The following is a 24,918-nucleotide window of genomic DNA, read 5'->3' on the forward strand; positions in this document are numbered from 1 at the left end:
AGAACAATAAGAATAATATATATAGGCCAGTGAGGAGGAGAAGACTACTGCGGTGAGATACGGATGAGGATTTTAACAAGAAAGAGACTATGGAGGAGAAGAAAAGATAGTGAAGTGTGAATGTTTTCTGAATATGAAGTTGTTTACAAAGGGGGAAAAGAAAGAAGTCCAGATTACAGACATGACTAATCTGAAGGTTGATGATATTGAATGTATCTGTGCATGGAAAGAAAAGAGAAGAGCTGAGCTTTTTTAGTAATGTTCAAACTGGGTCCAGGACTGGAGTATCATTTTCTCAGTCACACAGCCTGGACACCCCTGCTATATTTTCAGGGCCACAGAAAATTCATAGTCCAAATGTATGCTTAAAGAAAGGCTTAATGGAAATAAAACTGTTTGCATGAAAGACAATGGGTGCCACTGAGCTTTTGATATATCCTAGCTGTGACTGAAAAAGCTGGGGAGGCAACTCCGCATCTTATGAGACTCAAGATTTTATCCTTCCAGACCCCCTAGTATGTGGGAAGCAATATGTGTTTTACTCTTAGGAAAGCCATGGTATCCAGGTAGATACCACAATGTGTTACCTGCCTGGAGTCTGCACCTTAGAAAGCCTTTAGCAATTGTTGGCTTTGCAGAATCGTCCGAACAAAATCCTTATAGAAACATTGTAAAGCCAGAACTGTCTTTCTTTTAGAGTGTTACATATGCTTAACAGTTAAAAATTACTTAGGAAACTATTCTTCACATGTAAGACATGTCCCCCAGCATTCTTACTGGAAAAAAAAATCCTGGTGGTTGTCTTACCTTTATTTTCAGAGAGTCAGTGTCATAAGGGCTTGGTGTAAAGTCGGTGTGAACTTTGGCTCGACCACAAAAGGGCCCAGTGTAAGGGACTTCGTCTTCAAATCGGAGGCTGTCCCTGTTGCTTGTTCCATCTGAGCAGCTGGTCACCCCACCTTAAAGAGAATAAGTTGAGAGATCTCCTGCACCAAATGCCCAGACAGACAATTCTGTGCAGCAGCTGAGAGGAGAGTGTTCAAAAGCACAGACTTAGAGAAAAAGTGCACTCTGCATGATTTTGACACATTCCACGAAAAATACATTCAATAAAAAGCATACCACAAGACACTGAAAAAATAGGTTGGAGATCTTTCATTCACATCTTCCCTAAAATAATCTTTTTTTTCAGTGATGATACTAATAGACTACATATTTTACTTACAGGCTTTTTGAAATATTACCTGTGCAGATTACTAGAATGTATTCTAAAAGTGCAATTTAGGGAATTAATTCTGCTGAACTTCTGCTGTTTATTCAGAGAAACGAAAACAAGTACTGTGGAAGTTATTTTATTTCATTATAGACCTAGCTGAAACATCAAAGGAACCTGCATTGCAGAGGGAAATTTTAATCTTATCAACATTTCTGCCTGTCATTTTATCTATGTTGAGCAATAAAATATCAGCAGAGTCATTCAAGCAAATTTGAGAAGCTCTGCAATATCCCATCCAAATATGTTTTTAGATAACAGCAGCAGTGTGTTGGAAGTAAGCTCCCATATACAATTTTCACAAATCACATAATGGAAAATGATCATAAAAATGGTTTTGTTTGAGGTGATTGCTTAAGTGCACAGCTCTGTTCCAGGGCCAGATTAACTACTAAGTGCAAATGGTCTGTACTGCAGCTCCAGTCCCCACTTAGGGCTCACCTGATGCCTGCAGTGATGGCACAGCAATGTCATCCTGGCCAGCTGTGGTCTACTGCCCAGCAAATATCCAGAGCAGAGCAACAGGTAGAGAGGTGGAGGCAAACTCCACTTCTCATCAGAGGTTCATCTGTCCTGTGACTGAGACTTCTCTGTTAGGGGAGTGTATTCAGTGGGTTTGCAGAAAAGCAGACTGTGTCCCTCTGAATTGTGACCTGAAGCTTCCAGGTTAGGCTTCCATCACCCATCATCTCAGGGAGACCTCTCACTTTGTCTGTCTTACACACGCAGGGCGAAGGATGGGCTTAGAGCCACTACTCCCAGAAAGGATGCTTGTGTGGCTGCACTCAGTAATCACAACCCTATGGGTGCCAGCATTGTAGCAGTGATAACTCCCAAAAACATTTATGGCATGTATGATCAATGTAATTCTTTTCCTTCAGTTAATATTTCCACTCTTAAAAACACTAAGTTTATTTCTGGAGACAGGCACATCTGCCCTAGCCACCACTCATTTAACTCAATTACACTTTTGTCTGCCAGACTGAAGACTATCACATTTTTGATCATCAGCTCTGATACCTCAGACTTAAGCAATAACAATATTGATCCACTGACTGTGTAAGAACTATGGATATCTTGTACTTACTAGATGAACTCTGGCCACTGTTCAGACTATAGAGACTTTCCATAGAGTCACTGGCTTTTAGGGAGACCTTTTCAGTGTGTATTCCACCACCAGGATCACTGTCATCTTTTCCTTCTTCATTCTTTAACACAAAAATCAGATGTTAACCACCAAGAGATGTACTTCATATGATTTTTTTTTCTTATTTTAAAACATTGCTGGAGATTAACTCATCCTTACCCTTTATCAAGAATGACTCTATGAGGGAAGGCATTTTTGAAGCTGATGCCTGCTACTAAGGAAGCCCAGCACCATCCCTAGCACCTAATGATTTTAGAGGAAAACCTTGTCTCCATTCTGCCCCACTCACTTCATTCCACTCAAACTAAAATGATTCTCCATCTCAGAAGACTGCAGTATACTACAGCAGTGGCAAAGGCTTGTAACAGGAAATTTGCAGGGAGCTAGATAAGGTGTTTCTTTCTGATTGTCTCAGAGCAGGAAATATAAAGTTTAATTCTGAAAGCACACAGTGAAGCGCTAGCTGATGCAATTGTGTTTTGTGCTGAACTTCTGAAAAACATGCACACATGTATGGCACTGGTGTGTTCCAACACTATGCTCACCTCATTGCCTGACCTAAACTTAGACCTTAAAATCCAGCGCGTTTCAGAATGAACATGCAAGTTTTTCTCTCAAAATCTAATGGTGTGTGAAATTGGCCCCTTGAGTTTATAACATTAAATCACACCTCAAGAATCACAGCCTATCCAAAACAATAAGATCTGTATTACAATCACAGGTAAGTCAGGGACAGTGTAACAACTGAATGAAATAATTATGAGCTTTCAAAGGAACAGATTTCTTCAGCTGATTTCATCACGTTGTCCATGTGTGTGATATTCTGATGCAACTGAAACATCCTACAGTATTTAGTTGTTATGTTATATTTGGGGAAACATTAATTATTCATCAGTTGGCTGATGAAGTCAAGCAGAGATGACAGTGCACATGTGATGCAGAAAGCCTTACAGGTATGTATAAGACATGACATTGAAATGAAAGACTATATTGGTTTTCAACAAGGACATTGATTGTTACACCAGTCAGCAGTATAACCCATAGATTAGTCAGTTGGGCTGGTATTGATTATCATCATCTCCTGCAGGAATGAATATTATGCTACATGTGTGTCCAACCAGATTACTAATTGAATTTCTGTCATGTGAATTGGTGCTCTAAATGTGCAGAAGATAAATGTTGAAAGTATAATTTTTCTTTCTTATAACATAAAAATCATGGATCACAACTTCTTGAATTTTAGCAAAATTGTAAACTAAACAAATGGAATAAGAATCCTTATCTTTGACCTCCAAAAACTGTCTAAAGGTATCCTTTGAAACATTATTTTCTACTTGTAAAGTTTCTGATTTATTTTCCCTGCTTATTTGATATTGACACATGTGAGATAAGATGCAAAGTAGCTAGATTTTTTGGGATAAGTATGACAAGTAATTTTTCCTTATGTTTTTTATAATTTGGAACTCACTGACATAACACTGAGAAAACAAGACCTGCAGTGTGTGAAACCTTATGCTTTTTATGTTTAATAAAGATAAATTCACTAAGATTAGATAAAGTAAAAGCAGATAAGGCAAATGAGTTGTCATGCTGTAGGATGCTGGCTGAACTCTGCAGTATGGAATTTGGAAATAATTTTTCTATTGAAAGATAAATTCTTCTAGTGAAGCATTTTGTAGAGTTTGAGTATCAGACCACAGAAGGGGTTAATCCAATGCTCCCTTGTTTCCACATCAGGAGACTTCTTTTGTCATGCTTATTCAAATGCTTCTTGATGACAAAGCAAAACCTAATGATGTAAAACTCCTGTGTCTATTTTGGGCCCTTGGTGTGTGCTGTTTCAAGTGTGTGTGTGTATGTACAGAAAGCTGGTTTAATTCAGTATGCACTACCAGGTTTTCATCGATTGTCATTACTGATAACAACTGAAACACGAACAGGAAAAATGCACATAACATTTTTACTTCATGTGTGTTATCATCAAAACCAAGATTCTTAAGTCGTATTTACCATCTCCTCAGAGAGTGCCTTGATGTACTTTTTACCCATCTTTTTCTTCATGGTAAGGGAAATGGCTCTCATCTTTTTACCCAAAGTCCCTCCATTATTTACTGCTTTAGTTTGTGCTCCATCTCCAATGTCACTTATAGTTTCCAACTCAGACATCTGAAATGAAAAATAAGCAACAACTCACTATGTAAATGAAATTCAGTGCAGTGGAATAGGAATTAGAGAAAAATATAAAGGACACCAATGCAGTTAGGATGACAAAAGTCATTCACAGACGTTTTCCTGGGGAACTGTTTACCTGAATAGGTTTGCAGCACATCATTGCATGTGTAAATGACAGAAGGAAAATATATTTTATGTTAGAAAATGTTGTTTCTCATTGGTTACTGTCCTTAATCTAATAAAGAATTGAGAGGATTTATATAGGTTCTTGAAAATAAAAATGACACATCTGTAGATTGCATACATATATGCTGTTTACTTCAGGCATGCACCGACCTGAAGCATACTTTTGTCTTCTTGAAAAACTCTTTCTAATATTCCCATCGAAGTACCAAAGTTTAGGTATGATTCTCTTTTTCCTTTTGGCAAGCACTCAGTCACCCAGACAGATCCAGGTACACAAGAAAAGTCTTCAACAATGTAAAATTTGCACAACAGTTTTCCAATGGCATCACTGTCATGGGAAAGTGAAATGAAAAAAGTAAAACCTCGTGTTATACAGACCTCAGCCGAATCATCTGTCTTTGATATTGAATGGTGCCTGAAACGGTCAAAGCTTCCAAAGCTGCTTGTGCGCTGTAAAAAAAAAGAGACAAACCTTGACTGACTGATGGTGTTTTGTTCAGATATTAAGACTTAAATAGAATTGTCAAGTCACCTGTTTATGTTAAAAATTCTTCCCAGATCTGTGGACCATGAACTGCTACATCCAGCTAGAAACAGACTTGGAGATGACTACAGGGAAAAAGTCATGGCTATGACTGAGTTCTTCTACATGATCTTTAAGATCCCTTCCAATCCAAATCATTCCATCCTTCTATCATTGCTTTCACATTGATTATACATAGGTATCTGTGAGTTACTTTTAGGGAAGATTGCTGTCAATGAGCTTATGAATAATGGTGTTTCCATAAATATTATATGAGCTAAAGAGTTGGTTGTGGTGGTGTCACCATAACCTATACAGTTTACTTTCACAGCTGCGGAGACTGTTTACAGTTCTTTACCAACAGGAATCAGCAAGGACCAGGGAGGATTATGAATACCTGTTTTCCAAAATACATATGGTACGGAGGGAGTAAGCAACAGAATAATCAGGTGGGCCCCATGTTTTACTTCTCAGTCCCCTGATTAAAAAATCTGATTTTTAAATGGACACGAGTACAATTTTTCAGTACTACAGCAGATAAGAAAGCCTGCATCACCTCAGTTGTCCATTAAAAGGCTATGAATGGGTTGCTTTTATTTCCTTCTAATTTTCACCCATCCTGCGTAGACTATTGACATGGTAAGGAAGGAAGTGACACAGCATATTTTTGCAAGAGAAGTCAAACAGAATTACGTGCCTACGCAAAATTGTCTGGCACTGCACTGACCACGGTGGCAAACTGAATAAAATAGGCATTGATGACAAGATGGAAGGCCCTTTAAGTATAGCCCTAGTACCAGCCAGAATTCTGACATTTATCAACCCTGCAGTATATTTAAGAGATTATTTTTACACCTTGCTCCATTGCTTTCTTCCCCTTTGACACACAATCCATCTTTTCCTTTCCATCCAGGTTTCAAAAGCACCCATTAACCCCTTCTCTGGCATATCCAACTGCTTCCTTTCACTCTCAATTCAGGAATACTCCTCAAAATGGCCTGCAAGCTCCTGGCTCTGCCTTGCCATTACATCTTTCCAATCTTTTTCTACCAGGTAGGACTGTTCACAAGGTAACATCAGAGACAGCTGAGGTAGACTATGCTTTGGGCAACATTAAAGGATAAGAAAAAGATTGGTTTAATAGATTGTTCCATTGCCTGCTTTCGCATTTCAGACACGCTTAATGGTGGCATGAATCTTCTTCCAGACAAGCTAAGGAGATCTCTCTCGCTGTTGGTAGGTAAGACAAGCAGACTTGCCCAAACACCAAGTGCTGCAAAGAACACCATCCTTGCTGTGCCTGTCCTCCATTTCCGTACCCAGGCAGTAGGATTACTAAAGCTGTGGCAGTACCATCCTCTGGAAAGCTGAATAACCCAAGACCTGTTTGAACGAAGACTTAAGTAATGATTTCAGCTGCTGGCAAATGTCTGAGTGCTGGTACATTCCTGTACCTGTTCTGCCCACAGGTACAGAGCCACTGTTTGCTGTTCTGTCTCCTTAAGCTCTCCCTTCCTGGCAGCAGTTAGTCCTCTGAGAGACTCATCAATAACAGTATCAGGCTTCAGATGCTGCACAGGGTGGCAAGGTGGCATTTAGGCTTTGCAACTGTGGTCCTAAGGAAGGAGCTAATCAAAATGTTACCAGCTACATGGAGCGCACACGTGCCTCCCCTAGGTGTTTCTATCCAGTAAGGACCCCATCTTATTCTGTCCCTGCTCATAAATCACAGGCTTACTATCCATATTAGCTCCTTTATCTATAAAACACAGTCACTTTTAAACTAAAAATAGTTTGCAGAGGGAAAAAAATATGACAAAGAGAAGCTACAGGAAACCATGTGCAAATACTTTGTGTCTTAAAGTCTCCATTTCAGAAGAAGAGTATCAGTTGGAACACAACTGATAATAAAAGCTCCTTACAGTTTCATTTCCTTATTTTCCATACTCATTTATTATCCAGCTCCCCTCCTTTCAAAAAACCCCAATATTGTAGACAGAGCAGTGGGACAGGCTTGATCACAATCAGATTGAAAAGGAAAATGCACCCACATTTTGGGCCCATGTTCTAACCACTGTAGCTTAAGAGAAAAAGAAATAGCATTTTTTTTCACTGCATTTCTGGGCACATCTAACCTGAAAAATACTTTCAGCCAAAGGTTATTTGAAGAAGCTGACCCAGATTTGTGAATATTTTTGGACAAGTAAAATGACATTTACTATTCACTGAAGGGAAAAAAAAATCACACAGCTCTCCTCTTAATTGATTGTAATCTCTCAGAAAATCTCTGTTGGCTAAACATTGTGGTTTATTTGTTTGTTTTTACCCTGTGAAATTGAAAAGGACAATTTGGATTGTACATTTTAATTTTATCTAAAATTCCCATAAAGAACTTTGCTGTTAAGTAGATGAACAATATCCTGTGACAAGGGGTTAGCTCAATAGTATGTTATAAAAACACAGCCCCAAGGATTATGGTTCTATTAGACAGGATTAACACCTTTCACTGCCTTGTCAACCCAGCCAAATGTGCCCTGCAGCATGGAGCAGGAGGGATAGAAAGAGGGAGGCTGGGATTCACAGCAGTATTGGGAAAGTATAAAATAGTCTCACACAGTGATCTCTAAACATACACTGACCTTTATGTTGCATTCAATCACTTCAAGATGTCTAGTAGGAATAACTGTATATTAAAGTGCAGATGTGTTGCAAATACTTTAAAAGGAACAAGAAGAAAAACATCGTTTATTGTTGGTCTTACCTATAAACATCTTGAGCGTAGGGAAATCAGTTATTCTTTTTCGACCCTTGAAACAACCTTATATCCTACATGTGCAGAAGCCTTGGGCTATTTTGTAGTGTACTTCAATGTTGCTTCATCCCTATTAAATATTAATAAGGGTTACAGGATGGTTTCCACTATTCTAGATAATGGTCTTGTTGCACTGGAGAGCACTAAATAGGACTGCTTCAGCAATTCTCCATACTAACTTCTTCCATTAAGTAATCAATAGCTACCACCTTTTAAAAATGTATTCAACCCCATTATACTGATAACAAAAAGCAGATTTAGGAGCTCTGGGCTGCAAGGGGAGCAGGACTATCACTTTCAGTAGTGTCAGTCACTACATTAGTGTCAGGGAACACCTACTTTGTGAAGACACAGATAGGCCTCATTTCCAGGTGAAGGGAAGCTTTTAAAGTAAATGCAAAGCTACTGGGAGAAAAAATATGATTGACTTTTGATACTGCAATTCAGCATTCTATAAAGTTAAGTGATTTTTGTAGCTGGATTTATGTAAGAACTACCACTGGATACATTAAGCAAGTACGAATTTGCTCAGTACAATCTGATGTTGGCATGGTCAGGGGGAGATATACTTTTATTTTTCCACATAAGGACCAGTCAAATAATTTCTATGAATCAATGCATTAACTTTCATTCTTCCCCTTTAGTATACCAAATTGGCATAATAGAAAATATCAAAGGTGTTTTTCAGTATTTTAAATCCTTCTTCCATCTTTTCCTATAGTTTCTGTTCCCTGAAATTCAGGAACTTTAAATAATAATTTTAAGGGGTTAAGTTCTATGTAATTGCTGTTTATTTTAGTTTGGAAAATCTGTAGCTGGCAATCTGGTTTGTATATAAATAGAAAATGATATGTTATACAAATAGGAAAACAACAAGAAGAGGTTCTGCAATGCATGTATTTCTGTTATAAAACATCCTTCTACTGTAGGGTATATCATAGGAGAAATGAATTAGTTCTTATGATAAACTAGTCAGAGTTTCTCTGTGTCTAAAGACAACCTTTGAGTCAAAACTGACAGCAGTTATCCTTATGGAATAATCATTACGGGTGGTACTCATATTTTCCTCTGGACAATTCACACTGCTCAGAGATACAGTTCCCTGCTGCGAGAAATTCTGGTCCATTATTTTTCCTTCGAGTTCTGCTCAAAACAGTCTTTATGTCTAGCATGACACAATGGCTTTGTACTGGCCCTCTCACACAAGTACACGTCTTCAAATTCCTCCAAGCATTCTTATTCTTCGTTTTCATTCATCCTTAGACTACCCAGACCACATAATACATGAGCAAATGCAGTCACTGAGAGTAACAAGAAGAGAGCTCAGCATTTTGCTCAATTTCCTCACCTGCTACAGTCACTTCCCCCTCTCCTTGTAAGAAGCCACAAAACTCCTAAGAGGACAATCTGTGCTTGCTGCTTTGATCAGTGGAGATAGGTGGAGCTCAGGATCTGACTAATTTCTTCTACTCTCTGATGGTCCTAGTCCCTTCAGAAGGGGGAGACTACTCTGAGAATGAAATTAATAGTTACCAAAGTAACTGTTACCAAAGTAAGGACAAATATTGCCACTCTGCTAGTTTATCTTCTTGCACAGATAATCAATGATATTGTTTCTTACATTCCCAGAAGGCAAGATAGCAATTTTTAGCTTTTGGGATGTTCTATGAAAAGCAATACCACCACCACCACCACTTCTATATAAAGAATGAAAATCTGCATGCAAGACGGTAAATCTCCAGAGTATTACAGCAGTAAAAAAAAAAAAGAATACGTGACCTCCCTACCTCAGGGATTTTTTTCCTATTTACACATTAGTTACACATATAGAACTTCTGACCACTAACCAAGCTATTAATATAACTTTATAGCTCAAACAAAACATGGCCTAAACCTTGTACTTCACCAGGCGAAAGCAATAAAAAAGGTACAGCTTGTTCTTGCTAACTCAAATAGGACAATCTACTGAAATGGCATTTTTAACTGGCTTAAAAATGACTCTATAAAAGACTAGTTGTTATCGTGGCCTGGTATTCAGTAAGGGCATGGATGTGGGGGGAGAGGAGAGCAAAGAGGTCTTTGAACAAAAGTGCTACCATGAAGCACGAGAGCACAAGCCCTAATTTTAATGATGGGAAATCACTGAAAAAATAAAATTGTATAAAATAATGAGTTATTGGTACTTAACACTCCTCCAAGTCAACAAACTTTGCTCTCTAAAGTAAACACTGAGCAGCTGTTTTATCAATATTGCTATCTGGTACCAGCCTCGGTCTCCCAAGCCGGAACTGATGCTGACACAAAGTATGTAGTTTCTGATAACACAGACTGCAAGTCAGAGTTTCCACTAGAAACCTGGTTTTTGAGTGCTTTCAAAGGGTAGCTTGCACAGGCAGGCACCAATACAGCTTAGAGCAAGGGAGAAGCTACCATCTGTGAAGTTAAATGAGGGTGAGATGGTCCACAAGATCCGTAAATCTTCCTTAGGAAGAGGAAAGCCAGGTAGAAAATATGAGCAAAAAGGCAGTTTAATCTGGAAAAAAATGTGCTGTGTTGATTAAACAAGTCTGAGAGGAATTAAATAAGGAAGCAATTTAAGAAATGTTGATCTTAACGCTAAGAAATGTTTTTTGCAACCAAGTGTTGCAAAATGTTCAAGAGGAGAGGAATCTGACTCTTGTTCCTTTAAATGCACATTGACCCTGAATTTTGAGCACCATCATTCCTGGCCAGTTACTGCAGAGCACTCTCAAGTTCCAGTGAGAAAAGTCACTCCAAGTGCTCCTCTGGCAGTCTGTCCAATTCTGGGAGCGTGCACACAGGTATTTGCAATAATATGTAATTAAGACTTTATTATTTATATGACATTTAATTAAAAGTGACTTTCAGTGGCACGCAAAACCATGAAAAGAAAATGACTTTAAAAGAAGGTTAAGGATGTGTGACAAACTCAGAGGAGCTATGAAAGTGACAGTTAAGGACTTGGCATGATGTGCACATCTACCTCCCTTCTATCCTTTTTTATCCTTCATATACACATGGGTAAAAACATTGAGGTACAGGCCTGGAACTCTACCCTCCATAGACCTGTGACTGCAGCAAAGGGGAATGCTGTCTGAGTAAAGACTGGTTAAACACTACATGAGGACTGCAGGCTTTGATCTTTAATCTCTTAAACAGTAACATCTTTCCTCTCCTGAAACTTTCTCCTCTCTGAACCAGACAAATTCTTGTATTGTAAAAACAAATCACCATGCTTCAATTAAAGTACTTTCCCTGCTTACATACACAGCACAATTTTATTAATGCTGTGTATTATCTAGATCCTGACCTTGCAGGGTTCAGCTGGATTTCTCGTGCAAGAGAAATTACTCTCATGTGCGTTTGCAGGATTTAAGTATAAATTTTAAAGGAACCCCTGTGCTTGCCCAGCACACACAGAGTGGGGCAACCAGTGTACTCCCCTAGAGGAGGTGGAAATGGAACTACCATGAATGCTCCTATGCCAGAGCAGAAGCAGCAATAAGGATCCTACTGCTTTGTCATGCTATACATAAACCGCACGCAGAATGGCACAGGGAGACGCAGCATGTCTAAGGGCTTTGCTGTTCCTTTTGACGAGCCTGAGAAGTGGCCATGGCTGCTGACGTCAGCTTACTTGCCTGCCCACCTTGACTTGGAGCAACAGGGGATAGGCAGAAAATACTCCTGCTGGTGTGACAGTGTTTTGGTCAGAGCATCTGAGACTCAACCACTGTACCATAGCCCTACAATATCCTTCACAGGGGTTATTTCAATAGCAATGAGAGACTCCTTGCCTATCTTATGCTTCTTTCATGCATGAAGTAGGAGATGGTCATGCTCCCAAGGAGTCACTGAGAATGAAAGGCAGTTTCTGCATTCTTTGCAAGAGAGAGGCATATTTTCAGTGGAAAGTGTTCCTTTAAATGACCTTCCAGAGGAAAACAAGATTAAAAAATAACCTTTAAGTCTCAGTTAGATCTGACCGTCCCAAAAGCTCGTTTGGTTTTTCTGAAGAGTAAGCAAACTTTAGAAAACCCTTATACAAGTTTTACTGCCATCCTGCAGTCTTATCCTTGACAACAGGTAATGAACAATAAGCTAATTCTAAGAAACTTGGGGGAGGGGAGAGAAAGAGAGTTGGTTTTTATTACTTTTAAATGAGCGTTTGATACATCATGTTGGTTCCCCTGATTAATGTTCACAGCAAACTCAGCCATTGGAGTTGTAATGTTTCTGCAAGCTTCCCTACAGCAAAGCTTAGCCATTAATTCAGTGGCATATGTCAGCTCAGCAGAGCAAGGTCACTCTTCTCTTTCAAGGGGAACCTTTTTAGAAATAATAAAACTGACAGAAAGTTCTTTTTTGCATGCTTTATGTCACCTGAGGTTGAGTGCTGCAGTTAATATCACAGAGCTTATAAACATTCCCATCTTCAGCAGTCTCCAATCCCACTGGGCTCTTGGAACCTCAACTTTTTTTTTTTGAAGTAATATAGTGACAGCTTTATGTGGGGCAGATATACAGTATGTAATCCTAAATGACTAAAAAATGAGTAAAAAATGAACAAATCTTTTCTTAGGCTTTTTAGAGGAGAAATTTTGGAAGGCGCACTGCAGTATGCATTTAGGATTTTAGTGCTTGGAGAGAAAGATTAGGGACTTTGTCTCCATGGACACTTACACCTTTGGCTAAAAGGGAGGAAATTTCAAAATGCAACCGGTTTACCTTGTTTCCATTTCACTGTTAACTGATACTACAGGCTCAAAGTCTGTACAGGCATGTGATGTAAATAAAATACAAAGTTAATTGATCTATTTATGGAATAATTTCAAACTTGTAACTAAATAAAGATGTGTTAGTTATCTGCTATGGTAACTAATTGAAACGGGAACTTATTTATCGGGATACAAATATTATGGAACATGATAAACAAACTAACTAGCTGAAGAATAAGATCCAAGCAGTAGGCCAATTTTTTCCTCCTCATTATCTCCCTTCAGACATCCTGACTACACTTGATTAATGAATCCATAGTGAGATTAGCTGAAATTGCCTTAATGGAGATGCACAGCAGCAGAGAAGCAAAATTCAGGGCGGTATCTATCATCAGTCACTGTGAATTTTAGTGTTTCATCAAATCTTTATGTCCATTTATTCACATTGTTTTAATCTTGGAAAACAGTAACATCAAAATAATAAGACTATACTCATTCAGTAGCTTCACTTTTGACTCCTTTAAAATCATGATCAGTGTCACCACTTTTTCTCCTTCATGTGTCCCCTTTTGTCAGAAGGCTGAATTCCAGCGTTGGTTTATTGCCATCCACAGGCCAATGTTATCCTTATAACTGGACACAGTTATAGAAAGCGCAAACAGCATTTCATTGCAAACTCTCAGGCTTCAAAAACTGGACATGCTTGCACAACATATGCCTAGGAATCTAAAATATGCTCCTTTAAAATCTGAACTCATAAAATAAATTCAATAAGCTTTTGGGTTTGGCTGAGTATGGAAGTTGATAGTTTCCAGCTCACAATTTCCTCTTGACTTAGCACTGTGTAAGAATACTACTTACTGCAGAAGTTATCTGAAAAATTCTGGGTTTTCTTTGTTGTGTAAGTTCTATAACTGCAGCCCCAGGAAAAAAATCTAGTTGTCCGGAGACATGATAGCATTTTGATTCCATTCATGTCACTCTTATACCAGAAAGGAATGGATACAATCAAAAGCTTGCTGTTGGTTCAGGATACAGCAAACAGCACCAGTCTAATATGGGTGCACATCAATTCCCCTCTCTGTGTTTGATTATCTCTGTGGCATGGGGTTATTACAATCACAGCTCAGTGAAAAACTACAGTTTCATCTCATGAAAAACAAATGTTCTGAATTCTTGGAGTGTTTTTCCATTCTGTCACATGACAAATCTGAGAATGAGCTTTTCACTCCTCCCCTGCTCCCACAGCCTCTATGAAAACCACATGCAGTTGAAAGACATTTACCAATGCGATGATGCTACCAAGGCACAGACAGCAGTGAGAGCTTTAAGGTGTTCTTTGAACCCCAAATTAAAAGCCATACACTAAATCCTACTCAAGTCTAGCCTATCACTGCAGAGGGAATTGTGTCAGCTTCAGGGTTTTAAGCTTTCATGGACAGGTGGGAGCATGTTACCTCTTCCCATTCTTTCAAGTACTAACTAAAATCCCAAACACATAGTTTTCAAACATTTTATTACAAATACCAAAAGATATTAATCATGCAAATATAAGCTCCATTAGAGGGACAGGCAGAAAATCATAGAAACACTGACAATATCAGGAGATTCTTGCCACATACTTGTGGCTAGAGCTGAACGCCGGCTCTATCACTGCCATTGATTTCATGCACCATCTACACAGGCTTTGAGCAATTCATCTACCAGTAAACAATCTTCCCTTTCCATCTCTGGAAAAAGGCCTTTTTGGACTTGCCATCTAATCTTAAAAGTGGAGGCAGACAGACAGAAGCATAAGAGAAAAACAGCACAGCTGTGGCGAGTGAAAGCAGTTCATGAGTGGTAAAGCTCAGCATCTGCTTTGCACAGGTGAAGGCAGCAGAGAGCCAAGGTATGTGAGCTCATTCAGCTGTCTTGGCCACTTTTTCATCTCATCTTCACACATCTGTTTTTCCCTGTGCTGTTGCTGTGGTCGTAGTCTTCCTGGACTTCAGTAAAGCCTTTGACACAGTTTCTCACAGCATTAGGAAACTGTCAGCCTCTGGCCTGGACAAGCGCACACTCTCCTGGATGGAAAACTGGTTGGATGGCCACAGGCCCAGAGAGTGGTGGTAAATGGTGTGAAATCCAGCTGGAGGCCAGTTACAAGTGGGGTTCCCTGAGGCTCAGTGCAGCCCATGTACTTGGCACTGGTGTGACCGCACCTCAAATACTGTGTTCAGTTCTGGGCCCCTCACCACAAGAAGGATGTTGAGGCTCTAGAGCGAGTCCAGAGAAGAGCAATGAAGCTAGTGAAGAGCTGGAGAACAGGCCTTATGAGGAGCGGCTGAGAGAGCTCGGGTTGTTTAGCTTAGAGAAGAGGAGGCTGAGGGGAGACCTCATTGCTCTCTACAACTACCTGAAAGGAGGTTGTGGAGAGGAGGCCTATTCACCCAAGTGACAGAGGACAGGACAAGAGGGAATGGACTCAAGCTCCTCCAGGGGAGGTTCAGACTGGATATCAGGAAAAAAAAATCACAAAAAGGGTAACTGGGCACTGGAACAAGCTCCAGGGAGATGGTTGAGTCACCATCCCTGGAGGTATTTAAAAGACAGGTAGACGAGGTACTCAGGGACATGGCTTAGTGGCAGATAGGAATGGTTGGACTCAATGGTCCAAGAGGTCTTTTCCAACCTGGTGATTGTATGATTCTATAATTCTATGATTCTAAGAGAATTTCTTTATCTCACAGTGACAGGATGTAAGTGGCAAACCTCCATCTCTATCTTAAACATAATTGTAGAGGGAAGACATGAAACTACACCATAGCTTTTCTGTTTTTTCTGATTGAACAGCACTCCTCTAGTCCTTCTCTTCTTCCTGAAGACGCCACAAGAAACACTGCAGAAAAACTGAAAGTCAAGTACTTAAGTATTCCAGTAGCCTCATATCTCACTTGCCTTTCAACATACCTGAAAGAACAGCAAACCTACTGCGACTTTTGAATGGTGTCAGCATGACCAAGTAGAGTAACTTACAGCTTCCTATGCTTCTCCAGGAAGAAATCATTCAGCATCCCATGAATATCAAGTACAGGAGTGAGCAATTACTAGGTTGTTCTTGTGAAGATGATAAGAGATGAAGACATAAAAGGGTAGGAAAAGGACTAGAAGTCCATCCAGAAGACATAATGGTTTGAAACAGTAAGTGGATCATTAGATCTTCTTCCCAAAGAAAGATTGTCAGCCTCAGTGCTCAGTGATGATTAGAGACCCTTCGCTGTTGGCAGTCACCTTACAAGAAAGAGGCCAATAGGTGTTATGACTGTCAATTAAGCAGCCTAGAGTCTGTATACAGGTGAAGTCATTATGCAGCTTTCTGTGCATCCATGAAATAAACCAAAGAGGCATGAGGGAAAAAGTGGCAGTATGGTACATAATATTTATAGTCGATGAAGCAGCTTCCCTGAAGCAGTTAAAAATCTCTAAACTTTTCCTTAGTCTAGAATTTCAGCCTCAGGTTTGCGAAGAAGAAAAGAAGTCTGAACATGCTCATCATAGCAAAAACCACTGACTTTGCTAATTTGTGGAAGCGTACAACTGAAGTAACTCTGCTGTCTTTGTTGCAAGATTTTAGAAGATAAAGTTTAAGGGATATTGTGATTACAGAGGCCCAAAAGACTTTTATTGTCTTCTCTGGTGTGGATATTGCCAGAGATTTCCACTCACACATCAAGGGTGGACTCCTCTTTGCTGAAGTGTTTGTAGCCACCCATGAAGTGCTTATACAAGCTGGCTGGTGATAGCTTTACAACAACTTCAGTCTGGATTTATACTATGACACAGATTACTAGAAGAGTGTTCAAACCTACAGAAAACTGTAGGTCACATCTGCTGCTTGTCCTGTCTGTACCTAGTTACTGCTTTTCTTCCAACAATGACAGATATGCTGGCCAATGTTTAATTTGGGGTATTCTGAGTTTCCTGGAAACACAGTATTGAAGTAAGTCAACTGCTTTGTAAAGATAATTAAAAAATTAGAAGGCAACTAATGCTGATTTATGTGATCTTGGTAGTTGTGCTACAGTATTTATCAGAAAGTACCGTTATGAATGATGTGATTGATAGTCTGGTTTCTAAAAATGGCTGGAGAAGGTGGTTCAGACATACTTCCTGAAATGCTCTTTCATGCTTAGGGAAACAAACAAAGAACCAAACCGGATTTGTTACTCTAAGCAAGATGAATATTAATGTGAAAATATTCCCTTCAGGAAATTGGCTTTCACCTGTTTAATAATATTCTGCTGTTAAGGATTTAAGCCTGGCTAGTAAAGGAAAACCAAGACAGGCAAGAAATAAGAAACTACTGGGATTTTGTGCAAAGTTGGTGAAAATTTAAAAGGTGCTGTAATCAAGGGAACACACAAAAGATAATGTCCTTTTATCCTTTGGCACATGAGCTAGTGAAGAGTTGTGTGATCCCTCAGTGAGCCTGTGTGTTGATCTGAGCAATGAAATATGGAGTCTGGTCAATTTAATCAGCCTTCTGGCAAGGGAGAGAAGAGAGACAGCTATTCTTTCCCCAACAAAGACCCTGGATCCTGACTTTCTTGTGAGAAAACAAAATTCCTCACATTTAAAGATCTTACTAGAAGAGATATGCTAACATATATGTTAAGACAGAAAAAAATTTCTGAAACCTCTGTAAAATAAAAATTTAAAAAATGGTTGATGATCAAGAAGCAAGATCATAACAAATAAAAAATACTGAAGATACAAGGAACAGTAACATGATTGTAGAGCCTTCCACTCTCACATGAAAAATAACCCAAGGTTAACTCTAACCTTGTTCTAGTTTTTTTATGAAGCCTAAGGGAGACAGGGAACACCTTCTGAAGTGTCACCTGCAATCATTTTTTCCGCCATATACACTTACATCGTTATTACAAGTATCATTTTTTCTTTCTCTGAATCCTCCCTGATAAAAGCCTACAGGTACTTTCACTATAAAACAGATTCTTGAAACTTCTTCCCAGATGTTGTCATCCCTTTCTGCTTATTTAACAGTGTTCAAATGGATTTTGACAAACCACCTTTTTTCAAGAGGCAATGCAGTAAAGACCTTTAATGACAGAACTATGTGTCATCTTTGCCTATAAGCATAAATTTGCACAGCGGGCAGTACGATGAAAACAGCTTGTCATCAACTCATCACCTCTCATCATTGTTAGAATGAAATGCAAATGGAAACGAACATCACTTCAGTCACGGTTGTGAAAATTAGCATCTGTAGCATTAGCAGTGGCTCCTTCATTATGCACTCAAAATTTCAGGGGGAAAGAAAATAATATAAAACTTGCCATTTTCAGAACTCTACCAGTCTTTACGTTTGAAATATAATTAGAACCCTCAGCTTTCTCTACTCAAGGATAAATCCTAGTTAATATTCATTAACACTGAGCAATCTCTTCACTGCACATCTTGTCCTACAGAAGATATAATTAGATATTGTATTATTTTTGGTGTTTAAGTTTGCTGTACCTATTTTATTTTCTTTAATAAGTATTCCCCATTGGAGAGTTACAAGCCAGTGTCAAAGAAAAAAGCAGCACCAAAAAACTTATAGCATCTGCCTGCACTACAGGCTCCAAACACTTAGGCAAGCGGTAAACTTTACCCAGATGACAAATCCCATTGAAATCAATGGAATTGCAGATAATTTATTCATGTAAGTGTTTCCAGAGTCAAGATCAGGCCTTCTATGAAGAGCATATAAAAAGAGGAATTCCTGGCCTCAAGTCTATGGCAAAAATATGCATTATTTCTGTGGAGGCAGCGTTTCATTTGAAGCTTATAAAAACGATAATTATAGGAGTGAAATAGTACTAGGGAACAGACGCCCATGAAAATATTTCCACCCATTGGATTTGCCATTATTTTCTCATAACCTTGAAAATAAATAATAGTTTATCAACTAAGTAAGCAAATATTGATTTAATTAGAATATTGGACATATTTTTGCCTAAACAAAATGCACAGGCATTGACCCTGAATTGTCTTACACACCAGAAGTAAGCTGAATTTCAAGCACCAAGCACATTTGGAAACAAAATAAGGAAAGAAAAATGTCTCAAACCTTTAGCATAAACATAGATCAACTGTCACGAGGAATAATGACACAAGACTTCCTTCAGTCAAGCCAGAAAACATGGCACAAAGTCGTCTTTGCTTCAGCTTGAAGTAAAGCCAAGAATCATCAAGCAGTTTTCAAGTTTGCTGTGCATGTAGGAATTTGAGTGAGAGAAAGGGCTCTGCCCAACACATTACATCCTGCGAAGTAGGTAAACAATGCAGGGATGTTTTACAGATTATTTGCACCTTCCATTGTCATTTGCACCTAGTCAAATGTGTAAAACAGTGCTAAGTGGGATGTTGAGTAAGTGCAAAATGTTTTAATAGTGTTTTATATGAATGGTGCCAGGATTTGGTGCTGCCTGAAGCCCGTACAAAAGAGAAGGCTAGATCCTGTTTAATTTCTTAGAACGTTTTTTCTTACTGTCTTTCTCGATCTGCTTCATGCCACTTCCCAGATGCACTGACATCTGTAACATCATAAGGGCCAAAGAGGCCAGATGATTGTAGGGGGTCTTTCTTTCATCCTCTAAGTCAACTGCTCTCCTCCTTCCCAGTTCTCTAAGTGGTAGTGGGGCATACTGCACAAATTCATAGCTGAAACACATCTAGTAAAAGCATCCTTCCTCCACTTGCTATAGTACTTTCCTGCTTTGCAACTACAACCGCAGCAATGCAGGAGACACGTGATCTCCCTGCAGTGAGCTGACAGAGCTGAGAGTGACTCCAGCCATCAGCATGACTGTGAACCTCAGGGCTAGGTGCAAGATCTAGTTTGTTTGACCTCACCTACCCACACATAATACCACAGCTCATAACACCTATGCCATGTAAACCAAGACATGTCTCCTCTGATGGAAAAGAAAGCGGGGCAGGTAAGGACTGAAATAAAGTGCTAAGACGGAGATACTCTTAGTGGATGGGACATGAAAAGGCTCTGTTGTGGCAGAAAGTCATTTAAAGTCCTTGATAGGCAGATAGGTTAGATTAGACAGCCTTGAAATAGAAAGCTCAGCTCTTTGATTGGTTGAATTTCTTTACTTTTAAGCAGGGTATTTTTAAGACTTAAGACTTTTGCTTTATAGTTCAGCTGTATAGCTCAGATGATATACAAGGCACAGTTCCATGGCAGCACGTGCAGCTACCATGATAAACATTTGCAAACGTTCCTTCATCTTTTTCATAAGGCGTAATTGGATGCCAATATTATTCCCTTTAGAAAGTAATAAACTCAAAAGGATTAAAATGAAAATCTTGGTGAAACACTTGAATTAACGCACAGAAATTCATAAAATCATGATAAAGATAACTGGTCAACATGGTTAAGATTCAGTTACCTAAAAAGATCTTTTGGTGACCTCTTTGAGGACCTAAGGTAGCAAACTTGATTTTCATGTAATACTCCAGACCTTATGGCTCAGCCATAGGTCTTGTGTCAGCCCCGTGTGGATGCGTTGGAAGCACCGGGACTGCCACCTAAAGGCAAGGTCAGGTAGACCAAGACCTCCACGGTGAAAACGGTATTCTGCCCTGTGACTCTGGTGAGGTACCAAATGCTGCCTTAGCACAACAGAGAGAGCCAGGAAATGATCTAGGGAAGTCGCTTGTGAAATCCTGTAACTTCTGTCTGGAGGTAAGGACCTGTGCCCCATGTTGCCTAATTCAGTATTAAGCAACTTAAGTATTTATGCGGCTTCCACAGAGCATGTTTCGAAATATGCTACAACAAGCTAAGATTTCTATTCTATATGACTTGGGGCTATTTCCTCGCGTGCCTGTTTTGTGAACAGCACATTCAGCAATAACATTCTTGTCATGGAAAGTTTACACAATTCTGTGAAAAGGTGGGATTACATTAGGAAAAGTTCCAAAACACACTACTGAGGCAGAAAGACATCCCTAGCTGCTTCATCAAGATCATTCTAGTTTTGTAAACACTCACAATAAGACAAAGTCAGCACAGAACAAGTCAGAAGACTGACACTCAGTCAAGTGGTTGGACTCTTTTTATCCCTGCTTTACAGATATGGTGAATCAAAACCATGACCATGATATATATTTGAGAAGGCACAATGCCAGCATTTTAATAGTATAGAGCGCATTCATGAATAAATAATGAATAACTCTGTAAAAACAAAAAAATATCTCACTCTTGTTAGGGAATGTCTTATCATGGAAGAAGAGAGTGACCAAAACTGGCTTTTGAAAATATTTTACAAGAAAACAAAACTCACACAAAGAGTCTCTCATGGTCATTTTTTGCTTAACCTATAGTGTAATTAGATGTTAGAACCATAGAATAGAATCATAGAATAGTTTGGGTTGGAAGGGACCTTAAAATCATCCAGTCCCAACCCCCCTGCCATGGAAAGGGACACCTCCCACTAAATCAAGCTGCCCAAGGCCCCATCCAACCTGGCCTTGGACACCTCCAGGGCATCCACAACTTCCCTGGGAAACCTGTACCATTGCCTCACCACTCTCATAGCAAAGAAATTCTGCCTTATGTCTAGTCTAAATCTGCTCCTCTCTGGTTTATACCCATTGCCCCTAGTCGTATCACTATAAGCCTTTGTAAAAGCTCCCTCCCCAGCTCTCTTGTAGCCCCCTTCAGGTAATGGAAGATTGCTATAAGATCTCCTTGGAGCCTTCTCTTCTCCAGGCTGAACAACCTCAAATCCCTTAGCCTGTTCTTGTATGGAAGGTGCTCCGGTCCTCAGATCATCTTTGTAGCCCTCCTCTGGACCCATTCCAACAGTTCCATATCCTTCTTATGTTGAGGATTCCAGAACTGGACACAGTACTCCAGACGAGTTCTCACAAGAGAGGAATAGAAAGGCAGAACCACCTCCCTCGACCTGCTGGCCACACTCCTTTTGATGCAGCCCAGGATACGTTTGGCCCTCTGGGCTGCAAGCACACACTGCCAGCTCATGTTGAGCTTCTAATCAACCAGCACACCCAACTCCTTTTCTGCAGGGCTGCTCTCAATCACATCATCCCCCATCCTTTACAGAAATTGCAGATTGCCCTAACCCAGGTGTAGGACCTTAACTTGGCCTTGTTGAACCTTGTGAGGTTCTCCCAGGCCCACTTCTCCAACCTGTCCAGGTCCCTCTGGATGACATCCCGTCCTTCCAGTGTGGCAACTACACCACTCAGCTTGGTGTCATCTGCAAACTTGCTGAGGATGCTCTCAATCTCACTGTCTATATCATCAATGAAGATATTAAACAGCCCTGGTCCCAGTACAGACCCCTGAGGGACACCACTTGTCACGAATCTCCATATTAATTATACTTCTTCCTTGACATTAAAAAACAGTATAATGATTGAACCATACCATACTAATCAGTGAAATGCCTAAAAACCATTAAAATCTGTGGGAAAATGGATTCAAAATTGTTTCAAATCCATGGTCTAGCAGCAGCCCTTTCTCTTCTGGCTTACAATACACTTGCAAAGGTTGTTTTGCACCCAGTCCAGGGACTGAAAAAAAAATTTCTAGCACAGGATACATACTTACGCATCTTGCAAAGCTCTCATTTTCTTTCTTGCAGTTCCAGATTATGGAAAGTGTCCAGTGTAGCACATTATTAATTTATTAAGAGTATTTCATTCAGACTAGAAGTATAATCATTCCCAGAAAAGTGAAGATGATGAACACCAGTTGCCAAGTGTTCTCTTCTCCTTTGGTTATGATGATGCAAAAGCATAATTATGAAAATAAGGAACAAATTTAATAGCTTTTCTGATTCTTCACTGATTCTCACATTTATTCATAGGACACCATCAGTTTATCATAGATGAAAGGGAAAGAGGAGATTTTTGTGAACCTCTGTGTTAAAAGTCTGGTACAGAACATATAACAACAGACAAAGTCCAATACCAGGAGTCTTTAGCACAGCTATGGCATCTTCACTATGATGATTCCTTTAATTGGATCATTACTATAATGAAGTGAGTATATACAACTAGATTACTGAAACTATAGCACTGAGGCACTTGCTAGCACATCAGGAAATCCTTAAGCTAGGATTTAAAAGGAAATCCTCCTTTTAAAAATTGTTAAGAATTTCTGTTATTATTAATTGACAATAAAATTTGAACATTCTTACCTTTGGCTTTTGACTTTTCCCCTTATCAGAAACGTTAGATGGCTTTCTCTTCAACATTTTCAATTCGCTGTTGTCCAGCAGAGGTGTGACTGCTACTACCTTGTAACCAAACTAAGTACAGCGAAGCATACTACACTAGTGTACATCGGTTACGCAGTTCCTTATTCTGTGAGGATGTGACTTCACACAGTTGCTTTGCAGCATGTGTGAGAGAGATGAAATCTTTTTTTGGGGGAGGGAGTGAGTAAGGAGGGGAGGAAGCAACAGAAAAAAAGAAAGAGATATGAGCACTAAGAAGATGATTTGGAAATGAAGGCAAAGTTCAGAGTAAGAAATGCTTTAAAACTTGTTCCTTCAGGTCTCAGTAGGATTTTTGACAAACTCAAGAACATCATCCTCTTTTCTCCTCTCGTTTTTCCCCACTCAGCCTTGTGGCAGTAACTACATCCTTCATTTCAACTTGTCCCGGGCCTCAAATATGAAGAAGGCATGCTGCTGTTCAGAAGACCAAGGGATATTGCCCATCAGATTTGCACTGCACTGTGGTACATAGTCTAGATAATTGTAATATCACTCTTTTCCTCTTAGCTCTACAGATGAGACTATAGACCACTGTTTGGTAAAGAAGGGAGGTTTTCTAAAGTCATCTTTTTCTTTTGTGTAATGGAATAATTTTTTTTTGCCATAGATCACAGAATTTGGTCTCCTTGAAATAGCATTTTTCAGCCCTCTGTTGTCCTTGATTTGGTGGCAAAGTTATAGGGAGAAAATGCAAGTCTAACAGAAGACTTACCACAAGGAGACAGAGGAGAATTACAAAGGTCCTTTATACTCTTTTGAAAAACAGCCTAGAGGCTAAATAAATGTGGATGTACTAAGATAGCTTTGAATTTCTGCTTCATTTTGCTTGATATTATTTGTCAAACAACGAAAAGTCTTGAGCATCCTAGGTAAAACTTATTTGTTGTGAATCATAGGCCACAAAACCTGAAATCATTAAAAATTCCCATATTTTTGTTGAAAGATGGAGGTGAATTCTCAATTTCAACCCTCAAACTTTTGAACCACACACAAAGCTCAATTAAATCTTAGTTTAATGTTACTACAAATGAAAAAAAAATTATTTCTAAGTAAGCTTCAAGAAATAGGTTCAAGAGTATCAAGAAAAAACTGTTTTTTTAAAAAAATATTTTATTATTATTTTTTCAATTATTTTTCCAAGCAGATCTATTCTAAGCAACTTTTATTCAAGTTTTGCGTAGAGGAAAGTTCTTTCATAAAAGCCAGTCACTGTGGAGGTGTATTGCAACAAAAAAAAAATTCAGAGGCCCTTGTGAATCCAAATACTCTGTCCACAGACCTTTCTTTTTCTATTTCATTCTGTTAATATTAGATTTGATTGAATGCAAATTTCAAGGAAAGTTAATACAAGAAACCATCCAAACTGAAAACCAGAGGAACTAATGGTTGGAAGCTGGTAAGAAATGCACAGGTCTTATTTCTTAGAATTGCCTTTCCCAGTCCCATAAACACTTTTAATTTTTGAAGCATGCATCTGCAGCCAATGATAGATAGGCAAGTAGTCTCCTGGCTGAATTTACTCTCTTCTTTCTCTGTCATATGAATTCTCCAGGGAGGGACAAAACACTGCTCATCAGATGAATTCCCATTTCAGTTTGCCATTTGGATTGGTATTTAAATGTTTAGGAGATGTTTTGGAGGCCTTCTTGGACTCTAATGGATTTTCCTTTCAAGACCTTCTAAGAACTGTGTTAGTACGAGGAGGAGGAGGGATTAGGGTTAAGATGCTGAAATTCTGCCAAATATAATCCAAGAC

At 39.2% G+C, this 24,918-nt stretch overlaps 1 protein-coding gene across 5 annotated transcripts in view; it reads right to left on the reverse strand.

Moving 5' to 3' along the window:
- The window catches only part of SAMSN1 (SAM domain, SH3 domain and nuclear localization signals 1), a 91,432-nt gene that overhangs the window by 13,436 nt on the left and 53,078 nt on the right, over positions 1-24,918 (reverse strand). For 4 of the 5 annotated variants that reach the window (XM_069870495.1, XM_069870504.1, XM_069870513.1 and 1 more), the window contains 4 exons: positions 5,157-5,228; positions 4,431-4,586; positions 2,361-2,481; positions 808-959 (listed from right to left, as the gene is read on the reverse strand). In XM_069870495.1, coding sequence (XP_069726596.1) covers positions 808-959; positions 2,361-2,481; positions 4,431-4,586; positions 5,157-5,228 — 501 coding nt within the window. Of the gene's footprint in view, positions 1-807; positions 960-2,360; positions 2,482-4,430; positions 4,587-5,156; positions 5,229-23,081; positions 23,698-24,918 lie in introns of those variants that run through there. The other variant, XM_069870529.1, reaches the window with a different exon arrangement.

This window comes from Phaenicophaeus curvirostris, chromosome 1 (genome assembly GCF_032191515.1).
Source record: "Phaenicophaeus curvirostris isolate KB17595 chromosome 1, BPBGC_Pcur_1.0, whole genome shotgun sequence".
NCBI lineage: Eukaryota > Metazoa > Chordata > Aves > Cuculiformes > Cuculidae > Phaenicophaeus > Phaenicophaeus curvirostris.